Raw genomic sequence first — 15,418 nt, 5'->3', positions numbered from 1 at the left:
GTTTTTTTGCTCTCTGTAAAATGTCAGCCATTTCCTGATGAGCGTGGTGGTGGTGAATTTCACACCTTTTTTCTTCTCTGTGTGGAAACCTGGGTGTTAATGGTACTGGAGCAGGTCGTGTTTTATAAGGAATGAGGCTGTCTCTTAGAGTAGAGGGAAAGCAGGGAAGGGAGAGGAGGTGAAGAAAGGGATCCAAGGAAACTGCCACTTGCACCAGGCATTAGTTGGATTATTTTGCACTATTTTTATTCAGAGCATGTAAGTGTAACATTATTTGCTAAGTGCATTTTTTTTCCTACAGTATGTTGGAGTTCAGTTTAGCGTTCAGCATAAAAATAATCCTCTTTTCATTCCACAGTGAAATCTAGCATTGCAACACCTGAAGATGGAAAATTGGTCGGTTGATCAAGTCTGCAACTGGTTGAGACAGAGAAATTTAGGAGAACTAGTTCCTAAGTTTCGTGGTAAGCGTTTTTGTTTGTGTGGGGTTTGTTTAGTATTTCTTCCTATGCATTTAATTGGCACTGCCTACATTGTTTTGGGGCATGTATATATATATATGCTAACTTCAGACTTTTATAGAAATTTATTAGGGTGAGAACTGACATAGATCTGATATATCAAAATAAATGCAGATTTATCATGAAGTCTCTGAGAAATGCTGGGGGATGAGATTAAGCCTGTATATGAATAGATGCACCTTCTCGAATCAGAGCTGGCACTATAAAGGGCTTGACAGGGCCTATTTTATATTGTATAAATCTTTTGAAATAATGCAACTGTAGTGTGTAAATGTTTTATAGCTGAGCGTATAAACACTCTCATGAGTGCGTGAGAAACTGTTATGTGAACAGGCTATCTGTGGTGTGCTCTCTTAAAAACCTTGCTTTCCTTCATTAATGAAGTAACAGTGTGCTGGGGGCTAAGCGAGGCCTGATTTAAAGTATTAAAATAGTCAGCTCACTGCTTCTGTATGTGAGTTCTGTATCAGACTTGTCTTTTTGTCAGGGGAAGGTGTCTGGCCAGTGACCAAGACTCCTGGCACTGCCTGGGAAAGGACAGTAGCTAAACCATCATCTTTTTAGCAGCTGAAGAAGACCGTCAGCAGTAGAAAGCATCCTTGCGTTTGGCCTGTCCTCCATCATAATGTTTTTAGGCATACAGAATGTTACTGTAACTATAAAGTTATTTTACAGTAATTCTTTAATCCCCTTCAATCTGCAGAAGAAGAAGTAAGTGGAGCAGCTCTTCTGGCTCTTAATGATCGTATGGTGCAACAGCTGGTGAAGAAGATTGGGCACCAGGCAGTGCTGATGGACCTGATTAATAAATACCAGCAACAAAAAAGTGGGCTAGAATCCCTTACATACTGTTGTGAAGCAGCTTCTCCAAAATTTCCAGAAGTAATCAGTGGGTGAGTTTGTACATGGCCCAGAAAATATCAGTCTGGGTATAGTTGTATTCTTTTCATAGCATTTTAAAACTGGCATTTACTAGCTCTACAGCTGTAAGTTGTAACTGTTTTTTATACTTTGAATATCTCTAACAGCATGTGAAATGCAAAATAAGGCTATTACCTTGTGGTTTTAAACAGGGCATCAAAACTCCTGAACAACACCATTAATTAATTTAAACTGCTCTTCATTTTCAGTTCTAGGACCTAATTTTTGTTTGGATGAGGCATCATCAAACTTTCACTATAGCTGAAATTTTCTGTATTTGTGATACTAAGCTTTTGAAGCACTTACTTTTAAATGTCTGTAAGCCTTAGAGTAAAATCATAATTTAGCCAGAGATAGTGTTTTTGTCACAGGTATATTTAAATGCAGTCTCTCAAAGGAAGCTCTGAATTTGATCTAGGTGTAAGCATTTAATAATCCCACTGTGTGGAAGTAGATAGATTTTTAGAAAACCAATTCCCCAGAGATTGTCTTCACTGAGCATGTTCAGGCTCTTGGATGAGCAGTGTTTCTTTTGTTTGTTTGGGGTGTCTTTTGGGGAGGGGCAGAGGTGGTTTGCAGGTCTTTTCTGGCTGGGTGTTTTGATGTGGGTTGGTTGGGGGGTTTTGGGTGGGTGGGTTGGTTGGTTGGTTCCTCCCCCATCTCTCCCCTCCATTCTGATCTATTTAAGTCTTGCAGGGTTACTTTTTCTGGATGTCTTGGCTGAGGAGAGACATCCTGAGTTCTCAGAGTGGTTTCTTCTAAGCCCAAGAACTCTGAGAGTAGAGAATGGCTTGCCATGGATGCAAAATGCTATTTTTTGAAGGAAAGCACTCTAGCACTAAGCCTGCATTACTACACAGTAGTAGCCCAGTAGTAGATCTGTAAAGCATTCTCTGTAGTATTTGCCTTCATCCAAAAGGGGTCCAGGCTGTGCACTCTGAGATGACTCCACAGTGCAAACCAAAGTATGGTAAATGGTGATGACTGGGCTATTTCCAACCAAATTGCACTCAAGAGCAGAACTAAACTGCTCACGGAGATACATCCTCTTGTCCTTGTGGAAGTATTTATGCAACCCCTTGGGTAAATGGTCTTGCATCATTGGAGGGAAGGGGGGAGTGCAGGAAGAAGACTGTCACCGCATGCATGACTTATCGTAGACCTGAAGTATGCAATCACAGCCAATCTTTGTTCTCTGCACCAGGGTCTTGCCTCACTTGATTTATAGGAAGCTCCCTCTTTGGAGGTAGAGCAGGTGTCTGCTGTGAAGAAGACTACTGTATGTGGGCCCTGTACTTCATCCAAAGTGCGGTGGATACATAGTGATTTCAGCAGGGGATTTCAGAAGAAGAAAATGTGTTCTTATGCTTCAGGCAGTTTGAATGCTGCTTTGGATATTTAGATTTCATCCTTGACTTTGTCAGGGGTGTTTGGCTAGACTGTGTCTCAGGTGTGACCATTCCCTGTGTACTTCTCAAGTCCTGCAAGTCAGGCCTTACTGTCTCACAAAGAGCATGCAGTCGCAGTAGTGCGAGAGCACAGCTTTTCTGTGAAGTTCTGCAGACTCCAAAAAAAATCAAATGCTCAAAATCTTAAATATTAGTGAATATAATTTACCTTAAAATCTTTCCCTACCTAGTCTTCTTGCCTGGAAAATAAGATGCTGGTATTCCTCTATTTACAGGGAAGTTAGGTAAATAAGCTGCTGTTTCTGAAACATTTTATCAGAGTCAAGAACCACAGAATAAAACTCAAGCACGTTTAAGAAATGCATTCAGTCATCTATTTTAGGATTAGTAAAAAATCAAGATATTTCATGCAGTTTGGGATATAGAATGGTGAAAGGCTCCTGCAGTAAAAATAGAATTTTACTATAAAACTAAAAGCTGTATCCTTATGTGCAGGTAGCTGTAACTCACTTCTTAACTCTGGAGCACTTGTCTTAGTGATGTAGTCGGAAATTATTTTGTCTGTTTGGTACATCTTGAACAAAGTCCTCTAAGAATAATTTGTTTTGACCTAATTCAGGGACTCATGACTAGAATAAAGTGTATGAGACACTCTTTTGAAGTAATGTAATAAAATTATTTTCTTTGTAAGCTGTTTTGACTTAGAATAACAGAATATGTGACAAAACCAAAAATGCATAGATCCGCAATAAATGGGCAGTGAACTCACGTTTCCTCTGTTGCTCAGCAGTGTTAGGCTGGATTGCAGTCTTGGTTGCATGAGCAAAGTTACTGCCCTAAGATTCACTGTTAGTTGCATCCGTAGCTGAGCGTGTGGTCCCACAGCAGCATGGGACAAGTGTGAAAACTGAGTCTGCGTGTTCCTAGCCCTTCTCCTGCGGTGCTTGAGCCCAGATGAAAACCAGCCAGCTTTTCTGTTTTGCAGAATTATTTCTCAGTCAGGCCAGTTCCCAGAACTAGCTCACCCTGCCAGTACCAGGGCCAGGGTGGAGACAACGTTGCTCAGGGCAGGGGAGAAAGCAGCACCGTAGCTGTCTCCTCCTGGGTCAGCTGAAACCACTGAGGAGCTTCCAAATGCTGTTGTATTTCCTTGTCGTATTTCTCATGTGAATGGTCTCCCCGGTGCTTGTTGGTGCACTCCTGGCTGGCCACCTTTTTATCCTGGTGTCCGCAGCACATCATCTAACTGCGTGTGAACTGTGCTTAGCTCGCCTCTCTGCTAGGAACAGAAATAAAGCTGTTGGTTGGACATGGAGTTTTGAGTATGGTAGGTGAACGCTTTCTGTGTGGAAGTAATGGACTTGTGAAAGGACACTGAATGTGACATCTCCAGCAGTTTGGATTAGACACAGAAATAGCAACTTGTGTCTGTCACTGGTAAGGTGGAAGTGTTCTGGGTCATGCAGTAGAAACTGTGTTTATGTGCATATGAGGAGCTCACACCGATGTTACCAGGTAAACATCAAGATGCTTTCCAATTCCAAGATCAATTGTTTCTAGGAGCCACATAGAGAACATACTGGATTTTTCTGGTTTTAACTGGATAGACATGTGTTGACAAAAAGACATGTATTGATTCATGAAAAGGGGAAACTCCCCGTATAAACTTGGCAAATGTTAATGTCACTTCCAATAATAGCCTTTCATGTGTGAGTGCAGCTGAGGCTGGAACAGTTTATAAAGCATCTTTGGCGTTCAGAGGCTCTGAAGAGATGAGGTACAGAAAGGAAGCTGTGTTGTGTCCCTCCGCCCCCTGCCAAAAAAAAAAGGTTGATGGCTGCCATGAATTCTTGGCAGTGTATAGTAGCCCCTATCTTAGCTCTGCCTTTCCCCCTGTGCAGGGTAAAACTGTTGATGTTGGCTTCTACCAACAAAAGGAGAAGAAGAAATAACAGGAACGTGAGGAGGGAGAGAGGTGGATGCAAAGGTTAAATGGAAAGCAGTGGCTTGGACTGGCGCATGGCAAAGTGGGTATCTGGAGGCTTTGGTGCTAGCGACAGGCTGGAGTTGGAGCAAATAACCAGGAACAGCGGGATGCGAGGCCAGGCGGCGTTCGGAGATCTTCTAGAGTGGTTGAAGTAATGCAAAGCTGACTTGAAGGTTCAAGATGGACTTAGCCTCCAGAAAAAACAAAGTTCTAGTTGAATAGAACCTGCCTTACTATTCTGTGTAAATTGCTCCTTCACCCCACCCCTTGCGTACTGTGATGGTTAGGTATTCCCAGAGATTAGGAGACGCCGGGATATGGAGATGGCAGTTATCCTGCAACCCTGACAAGGTTTATTTTCTTGGGGTTAGTAACTGTGTAGTAATTAGAATATCACTAGGCAGTACTATTTACAGTTTTAATTTTAACTTGTCAGAGTTTGATAATTGAACTGAGAGATCGATTAAGAGACATTAGCATCGCATAAAATCATGACTATCCAATATGTTAATTTTTCTCCTTTTCTGTGTCTGCCACTGGTATTTTAGAACCCTAAAATACCTCTTTTCTATAAACTGCACAAAACTTGATAGTGGAAAATCCTTTTTTTTCTTTCCTTTTTTTTTTTTTCTTTCAGGGCTACTGACAGACAAATGTTAAATTCTTCTGATCCTGTGGAGCAGAAAAAATATTTGTGCTCAACTGAAAATGAAGAAGGACTAATTGATCACAGAGTGCTAAAGCAAAAGTGAGTTTATCATGCATTTACTATGTTTTCCTTACCTTTTGAAAATGACATAAACACTTATTTTTGCTTTGTTAAGATTAAACAGATACTTTATAAAAAGTGTTCTTGATTATTGGAGGCCAGATTCCGGTATATCCAGGTATATTTAGAAAACAGCAGGAGCAGAAACTTATTTGGATTTGACTGAATGAAATAATCGAATAGTGGCATTTTTTTTCTACCCTCCATCCTCAGTCCTTGTTCACTATCTCAGTTGCTTCATGCAGAGGGCAAGATGCAGGTTTGCCTTTATTTGTTTAGTTTTTAAAAATCCTCTTTTACAGATGTGTTTTCAACAACAATCTGGCAAATTAATCATTACGGAGTGGAATATAGCTATAAAAAAATTGTGTGCTTGGGGCACCTTAAATATAGCACTTGGCAAGGTAGACATGCTAGCTCCATTTGCACGCTCGTTTTCCTTGGGTATCAAAATGAGTCGTCTTAAAAACTGAAGGCAAGGCAAGGAGGTTTTGTTGGGTGTTTTTTTTCTTTTTCTTTTTTTTCCTACACATGCTTTTCCCCTTTGAGACAGGCAGTCAGCATTGAGAGTGCCGTTCCTCTTTCAAGGCAATTTGTTTTCTTGTTTGTGAAGCTTTCTCTGCTGGTTCTTACCCCGCTTTATTCCTGCCTGCTAGAATTTCTCCCCCATAGATGTGACTGATGGCTTCACCATCAGTCTGATATTCTGAGATAAGGGGAGGTCTTTCTGTAAAAATATCAATTTTATAACTTTAAAAAAGTAACAAGGAGTTAGGGATAAGGCTGTCTGGGAACAGAGGAGAGGCTCACTGAATCACATAGTTAACGCTTTTAAAATAAAGTCCTGCTATGAGCTTCAAAAGAACAAAACAAAAACCCCAAAGATCCTGTCAGCATCGTTGCCAACAAAACAAACCCAAATCACTTAAAACCCTCTGAATAAACCATTAAAATGATCTTGCAATGATGGGTTTTAGCCTGTACTTCTAAAGGATGCTTATTTTAAATTAATGATGAGTAATTTGCCTTGTGCTGTATAAAGAGTTTTAAATGGGTTGTATGAATCGGCGTAACCCAGAATAGACTGGCTTTAGGAAATGTTCTCAGCAAATGTTGTCAATAATAGCTTTCAAAGGCCCATAATGGCCTGTTAAGGGAAAGGGACTGTAAAGGAGCAGTGCCAGTTCACCTTGGGGCAAAGGAGCAGAAGAGGAGGGAAGTCTGCTGCTGTAAATGGAAGTGCCCCTTCTCGGTGAAGTAGTGGGTGCCCTAAAAGTCAGTGGAGCTGTGATGATTTGTAGTCTGGAAGACCTGAGTCAATTTTATGAGGGCTTCTCTTTAAAGGTCACATGAGAAACTGGCAAATGTCTTTCTCCAAAACAGCTGTTTCAACTGACTGAGGATGGAACTGAACAGCCCTTGCGCCCATTAACTGCTGCACTAGGTTCCTCCCAAGCTAAACACTGTTTTTGGAAGTGAATGCTGCTGTTTAGATATGTCTATGACTTGACCCACACTGATAAATGTAATATTATAGAGTTTAGGTTTGATATTTTGTTTTCCTTTTCTTCCTGCTTTCCTTTCCCTACAGTACTCACTTACTGCATTTTCAACAACCGATGGAAAATTTTAATGTTTTATATGCTCTCAAGCATATAAATTATGTCGGCTATAAGCAGGTTGTGAAGGATTGAACAAGAAGTTTGTCTTAAAAATTTGATTATGGGAACACAAAAAGTTGCTTTGACTATAATATAATGATAGATTCTTAGGCTAGAGTATAAAAGTAACCCCCCTGTCTATTCTGCTAATATACTTACTTTGAAAGGTGGGTTGGCTGGTTTGTTGGTTTTCTTTACTCAAGTTCCAGTCTATGGATTTATGTGCCATGGTGAAAAGTGGTTTTTCACATCAGATTAATGGTGACTATTTTTTGTATTTTGGCATAATGTTGATCGATATTTCTGTTAGATCAGCTAGTGGGGTTTTTTCCATTGCTTTAGATTTGGAATGTTTCAAGTCTGTGCATGTGTTTCTCTCCCCTAGTCTCTCATCTTAACTAACAGGGAAAGAGAAGCTGTGGTAATATGGGGAGGTGGTTCTGCAAATAAGACAGTCCAGAGTGTTTTATTCTGAGTAAGAAGGAGGGTAGGGACCCATTTCTCATCAGGCCAGATTTAGAAGAGCAGCTAAGAACAATGATGACTTCCACTCTTCCTTAGTGGGTGTTCCCACCTCACTCACTTACATGGCAGCAAAGCAGTTCATATAACCACTTCTAGAGTCAGTTCTCCCAGGGGTTGGTTTAATTCAGTGGGGTTGGTTTAAATGTACAGTTCAAATGATCACTGTTTGGCCAGGGTTACACTTGTAATCTCTATCTCCTCATTAATTTAATCCAATCTGAAAAAGAAGAACTTAAAATTTTGTGGGTTGGGTTTTTGGTTTTGTTTGGTTTTTTCCCCCAAAGACCCATGCAACTACAGCCTCAATAAGTGGCATGGTTTTGCTTGAAATGAATTCATGGGTGCTTTTATGGATTATTAGGGCTGGTGAATTGGCTCAAAGTTTCCCTGTATGTTTCCTGTGTAGATAGTCCTAACAACTATGTTAAATACACTCTTCTGTATTACTAAATATTACAAAAATATCAAGGAAGATTGTTTAAACACAAAAATAAATAGTAAGTGGATGCAGCAATTGTATAATTTTGTTTTTCTGGTATTGAAATTGTGCATCTGTATAACCAGATGAGGTTTGCAAGTTACCTCAGTGGAATAACTTTTTGCTAGCAACTATAGAAGTAAAAACAGCCAGTCTTTTTGTTAACCTCCCAAGAAGATTAATCTTGAAGCAGTGCTTTTCTGTGAAGACAATAAGATAGCTACAGAGGACTATTCAAAAAATACATTTCCCATATACCTGCTCTTCTGTATTGGAGTACCAGCAGACTGATGGCTCCTGGCAGCCTGGTGTTTATCTTGTTGCTAAGACAGAGGCTGTTGTTACTTGTAAATACCTGACACTGCTGTGAAAAACCAACCTTTTATTGGTTGGTTTATACATCCTGTCTGCCTTTCCTCAAGGTGTTTGCTTATCGAATGACATCCCTAATGCATCCCTTTTTCACAGTTTCCAATACGGTGGTCCAGCTGTTTTCCTTCAAGAGTGATGTCCTGATACAGGTTCATTTGTACATTTATTCTTTCTACAAAAACGTGTTCTGTAGCTCTTGAGTGTTGTGTAACAGATTTACTGTCCGAATGCCTTGAAGTAATTTGCTCAGAGCAGGCTTACGTGCACAAGCAGGATAACAGATCTTCTGGCCAGCCTTGACAGCCTTGAACTTCTCTATTTGCTGCGAATTTGGAAGATGTGGTCAGTGTTCAACTAAACCTGAGCCTGCCAAGTGTTCGTATAAGGCCGTTGCCAGCATTGACAGTATGTTGGTGCTGGTGCCCACAAACTTGGGCTGATACCAAGAACAGTAAATTGGAATATTTATTTTAAAATAAACTTTTCTCCCATCTCCAAGATGGCCATGTTGGCCTGCATGGTTGCAAACCACTGTTCATTCATTTCCTCAGTGGGGCTGGCTTGCTCACTGCAAGCCCTCTCGAGGTCAGGCACCCGCCAGCGTGCACTAGTGCAATGCTTGCACTAATAACACCCTGCTGATAGGGACTGGCGGTGAGCTGAGCACGGAGCTACGTTAACGATACTGTACATCTCCTTAGCTAGGGCAGTCTCGCATCTTGTTTGGTCGGACTGTAGGCAACTGCACTGACTACTGGATAGCTGCACCCTAGGTGTGTTTTAATTTTGACATGTCATTCTGATAATGATCTTTATAGAGCTCCTTCCTTTGCTTCCCCATTACCCATACATAGATACTGTTCGTCTGTGTTTAATGTGTTTTATCAGAAACACACTTATGGTTGTGCTTTAAAAAGAAGAAAAGAAAGAAAAGAGAGAGAGAGTAGCTAGCATGAAAAATTGTTGTGTAGCCAATTATTTCAGATTATTTTGTTCCTTTTACACAAGAGAGCAAATATTAGTTTTATATGTATTAATATATACACATATGCAGCTATACTCCAACAAAGAAAATCTTAGCTGGACTGTGCCTCTTATATATAACTTAAGAGTTTCATAGTTTCTATGCAGAAACCTTCTTGTTGATAACATCAGAATTATTTCTAGTAGACGTGATGATCTCTTTTTCAGTTAGTTCATATGGACATGAAAAGCAGCCATAAAAAACCCCCATGTTAAGTATTTGACAATGGTCAGTAGTAGAAGGAAAGAAGTACTGTCTGTCTGTTCTGTTCAGAAGTACAGACATCAGATGCTTCCTTTGATTATACCTTTGCAACAACTAATGTTTAGGGATTCCAAAACCCTAAATTGCATCTAGCCCATTAATTTTAAATGATTGATTGAATCTTTCTTCTATGAATTTGTCTCAATACTTCTGAAGCTATTTATTGTTTCAGTAGTAGATTCTCCTGTTGAATGATGTATCATAATAGAAAAATAATTTCTTTTTAACGATTCCTGATAACTTCACTTCGGTTGTTATTCTGTCTTCATAAAAACTGTTATATCTGTGGGTTTTAGTTTGTTTTGTGTAGGGGTTTGGAGGAGATTCTTTAAATTTAGGTCTTCAATTTACGTGGTTGTGAGAATTTCTGCCGCTCTTTTTAAAGTCAGCATTTTATGTCTCTGTCATTGCAGCAGAAAACTTAAGAATACTAACTTAAATTAAAAAAATTAGAAGACTCACAATAATATGTTCTCTGTGCTTGTTGCCTCAGTGTTTTGGAAGTCGAAGCAACTGGACTCATGGTTTTGGAGTGCCTGAGGTCAGCAGAGCTGAATTTATTGATATGGTGCTGTGAGCCTTCCACAAAAGTTTACAGGAAAAAAAATGTTAAATCTCCTTTCTTCCACAGCAGAAATAAGCTAGCTCTCACAAATTACTTGTGGGAGATACTAACTGCATTGCCTTGTTAAGGTCTAGCAAAGTCATAAAAACAACAACAAAAAAACCCCAAATACATAAAATTCTTTGGATACAGTATAACACATCTTTCATGGGTGAATGCAAATAAACACTGTTTCATTAAAATGGCCTGATTTAGCTGGCAGTTCTGTCAGTCAGATTCCCTAAGGAGCATTTTCTCTCCCCCCATCTGTAACCTACAGCTGCTGCCCTCGCATGAGATGGAAGTGCAGAGCCTTCACTTGCATGATGCAGCTCCTCAGAATGGAAACTGTCAAAAAATCTTGACTCCCTCTAGAAGAGGGTTGTGTTTGTATCTCACAGACTTTCTTTAAAGCTGATTAATTTTGTCTGTAACTTTGTGCTCGTACTGAATGTGATGATTTCTATAGCAAGGGTATTGCAGGAAAAGCTGAAACTAAAGCTGCTCTGGGAAATGGGCAGCTACAGTGTGTCTGTCAGCTCCCGCGTCCTAGCCTTGCTGAAGCTAACGCTGCTGCGGGTAACCTCTTGCTCAGTCTAAACGATACCTGCCCCTGTGTTTAGTGGGAACTGAAAAAGTAGAAGACATCATCAAGCACTAGGTAGACTGCAAATCCCAGGCTTTAGGGAATAACTGGGAAACTGTGCATTTGTGCTGGAAAGTAGGGAACAGCAGTGAAGCACATGAAGGGAAAGGCATGAGAATCTTTCAGGCACAGATCTCAGAACTGTGAATAGAAAAGAGCGCCCTATTTTATCCTACTATTGAGAGGGGAAAAAAGAGTTTCTCTTGGTATTTCATCGTCTGTCATAACTTCTTCCTTTTGATAGAAATAACTTTTACAACCCTAAATATGGTGATAAAGTTGAAAGCATATAATACATGTGTTAGTGAAATGGAACATTTTCTATAGCTGCAGACTCTTCCTTTCCTTCACATCTACAAGTTCTAGGTTTTCTTTTCTCTTCTGTTTCTTCCTTGGCTTTGTAGACATGGACTTTTTTCCAGCCTACGGATCTTCAGACAGGAGTCTCTTGCTGATGTTTGGTGTAGACATGTGAAAGGCTAGACCTTCACCTGTGAAAAATGAGAATCTGTTGAGGCTCCACCCATGTGCTGTGTTTTCTCTGGACGTGCCAAACGTGGGAACCCATTGATGTCGTCAAGGTTCTACTCAACTGTAATGTCCTCTGAGTTACTGGGACCTAAGCTGATACAAGATGTAGCAATGGGTGCCACAGACTCATGGACTTCAGTAAAGTAGACCTACAATGAGGAGAACATGTAGCACACAGTCTCTTTATGTGTGTGCTCAGTTGTCCTTTAAGTCACCTTTTTTTTAAAAAAAAAAATGAACTAGATAGATGCAGGAAACTGATCCTTCTTACCAGTATGCTCAGAAGCTTAAAAATGACAAAATCATATGATCTAGTGTTTGAACCTGTTTCTAGGTCTCTACTGCACTTTGCACAGCAGTCTTGATTAAGCTGTCTCTATTGATGCCAAGATTATTTTTACTGACTTGTTACAGCTAATTCGGGCAGTTTTGTGTCTCTGCATGAGGTTGCACAAGACACTGATCTTGGAGACCATGATCTAAAATCTTAATCGAATGATCTGGGTGATGCTGCAAGTGTGTAGAATCTTTGCCTTTTTAGCAGTAAAACAAGATATTCCCTGTGATTAGGGATCCCAGGGGTTATATAATTCAAATAGGTGGGGGTTTGGGGGTTGTTTTTTTTTGTTTTGGCTTGGGTTTTTTTTGCCAGCTGAAGGAGACAAAAGGTTGATGTTATTTTATAGTTTAATGTCTCAGTAAACATGCTGTGCATGAGCAGTGTAAGGCTGTAACAGAGCCAAAGAAACAAATAGCTGTGTGAAAGAGTGCTGTGACTTAGTACAGTAAGTAAAGTGGTCATCTGCAAAAGCTGAGTCAAAAGCTCTGTGATTAGTTGTGTCCTTGCTGAGGAGATGCTTTTTAGGATGCAGTTCCATATTGTAGCTAAACATAGAGACCAGCTTGCTTCCTCTGCGCTGGTATTTGTCTCACCTCATGGGCAGCTATTTTGGGGACCGAAACAGTGAGAAAACCAAACCAAGAAGAAAAATGAAGAATTTCATCACTGTAGCTCCTTGAAGTAACTTGCTGCATGGTTAGAGGCTTCCCAATACATGTGACGGGGAGAGGGGGACTGGCATTTGGCAGCAGCTAGCCATCGGATTGATTTAGCTGCAGCATCAAATGTCTCAAACTGAGAGAAAAGAAAAGATGTAGTAATTTGCGTTTTGGGATCTTGGTCTTATCTCTGTCTCAGGTGAGCTGGAAGACCAGAGAGGGATGGTTAGAAACAGGCTATGTGTTTTTGTGCCTAAGTCTCTAGCTGCAATGCTGTTCTCCACAACCAAGGAAGGTCTTGGCTATGTGCATAAATCACAGTGCATGTACAGTTTAACTGAACTGTTGTTCTAGTTAAACAAGTTTGCATGTGAGCATTTCTGGGGATAAAGTTCAGTGTGGAGTTGTGTCTCTTTTCAAACAAACTTGTATTTCATTGTAAAATACTGCACATATTTAACATGACTGCCCAGCAGCAATGATTTCAGCAAAAGCTAGTAAAATATTGAATCTCTTGCACTGTGGAGACTAAAGGAATTTTTGGATCTTGTTTGGACAGCAAGGAAGTATTTTCTGTGTTGGGTAAGGCTGAAGAGAAACGGAATTTGGAGTATTTTTGTTGCACTGGCAAATGTGAAGGGACTGGTGGAGGGGAGAGTTACCATGCCTCCCTGGCTATTAGCCATCCCAACTCCAAGAAAATTTTATTTTCTTCAAGTAACTGAGTACAGTTCAGTTCAGTTGGCCTGAGCTGAACCTGCTAAACTCTTCCACTTTTTGAAATGGCAATTCAACTTCACTGGTATTAGCAACAACAGGAATTTCAGTGCTGCTCAGCTACAAATTACTGCACGTTTTAAACTTCTGTACATTTTTGAGCTAGTTTAAAGACAGCATGTTGAAAATAGTATGTAGTAACTTGCAGCCTGTCTGCTACATCACTTTCGTCAGTAAAGTTAGTGGAAATATAGGATTCAAACTCATAGGCGGCAGAGCTCCTCGTTGATGCTACCTACATTGAACATCTGCACTTTATTTGCACAGGAGGGATTTCCAAGTGATTTCAGAATCTGGGTTCCGTTTTATTTTCACATTTGTATATTAATTTATTACCAAAAAAGGACACGAATGTGTCTGTGTGGATATGTTTGTCCCTTCTTGTGCAGCTTTTCCTTCTTTTTCCTGTAAAGTACTAATAGAAGGTCACTACACTCTGCATCTACTGTTAACCATCTGTGTCCCATAAAATCTGGTGAGCTTGGAGAGACAGCAGGCTTGGCCACTTTGTACCTGTTTTGCATGGGGAAACAGTAGTGCTGTAAGTACTGCTACTACTGTTAATATAACTATGAGGGTCAGATGACAGTACCCAAATTTTTTATTTTTTTCCAGCACTGCATTACAGTTTGCAGTAGTGCTGGGGTTGGTAAAGTTATATCGTGGCTTTAGAGCTTTTACCAGCCTGCAAGCTAACAGCCTACATTAAAAGATGCCAAGATGGTGTGGCAGCATAACCAGGTCAAGAAGATTGGGAGTTGTAGGCTAACCTACTCAAGGAGGCATTGAGACTATAACTGTGGCTATAGGGGCCCAGAATAATCTGCCTCCCAGACATATAGTAATCTTTCAAAGTGGTGTAAACTAAGCTATTGCAAATGCTCATCCATTGGTATTGCAGTTGATTTTGCCAGCCTAAAGGTATTGGCTACCATGGGTGGTTGTCTGTTTGTTTTTGTTTTTTTTTTTTCCCCCCCACATCCTTATCTGAAAGAGGCTGGCTAGCAAAACCTCCCAATGAAGGCCTTGCTAAAACTCTTCACAATTATATTTATATATATATTTATTTACATACCTAGCTCTTGTTTATAGGCTACCATAGACACCTTTAGGAGTGAAAACTTGTTCATGTTGGCTGAAGTCTAGCAGTATTTCCCTCCATGACTTTCATAGACCCAAAATCTACTGCAACTTGGAAGGGACACTAGAGCGTGCCTAGTCCAGCCATGTGTCTTTGCGTGGGAGCTTTCACCTACCAAGTGGAGGGTTCCGAACTTGAGACACATACAGTGTAGATTTCAACAACTGTGGTAACTATCTTAATTTCCTTCATAATTAGTGGAGAGAAATAGATGAGAGAGAACATCTGGTCTGATTTAGATGTCGTCTTGTTGTTCTGTCATCCTTCAGTGGTGTTTATCTCTCCTTAGTGAATATAAAGGGAGTGCAGATGATTAATTCAGATATAGATCTTTGTATATTTATACCATGTAAGCATCTACATTTGTAATCTATAATGAAAGCATTTTATTTAAAAAATTCTTTTAAAAGTCTGGTAGTTGTTTCCAAATTCCTCTCTGCAATTTAAATTAAAGCAAACAAATTGCAGTGATACCACATACGTAACAGGACTCTTTAGTTGTCTTTGGCACCTCTCATTTGAAATTTCTTTATTGGGTCTGGACTACTATGACGGGGAAGCTGTCTAGGGCTGCCAGAACCACTCCACCTTTTAGGTGGCTCTTGATTGACTTCCAGGTCAATTTATCTCTGCTTTTCCCTGTATTCCTTCAGAATTAGGGTTTGGCAGGCTCGCTGGAGGTGGGAAGCACTTGGGTAGTCAGTGGTGATATCCTGCCTGGGGCTCACCCCAGCTGGGGTGTGACACTTGTAAATAGCGCCGATGGCCTTCTTGGGACGGGAGCTGTGG

At 40.3% G+C, this 15,418-nt stretch overlaps 1 protein-coding gene across 1 annotated transcript in view; it reads left to right on the top strand.

The window, feature by feature from the left end:
• The first annotated feature begins 385 nt into the window (after positions 1 to 385).
• The window catches only part of SAMD3 (sterile alpha motif domain containing 3), a 41,068-nt gene continuing 26,035 nt past the window's right edge, over positions 386 to 15,418 (top strand). Inside the window, exons 1-2 of the mRNA XM_072857907.1 lie at positions 386 to 464; positions 1,225 to 1,414. Coding sequence (XP_072714008.1) covers positions 386 to 464; positions 1,225 to 1,414 — 269 coding nt within the window. The remainder of the gene's footprint in view (positions 465 to 1,224; positions 1,415 to 15,418) is intronic.

The sequence above is a fragment of the Ciconia boyciana genome, chromosome 3 (genome assembly GCF_034638445.1).
Source record: "Ciconia boyciana chromosome 3, ASM3463844v1, whole genome shotgun sequence".
Lineage (NCBI taxonomy): Eukaryota > Metazoa > Chordata > Aves > Ciconiiformes > Ciconiidae > Ciconia > Ciconia boyciana.
This window is presented reverse-complemented; position numbering and strand designations above follow the sequence as displayed.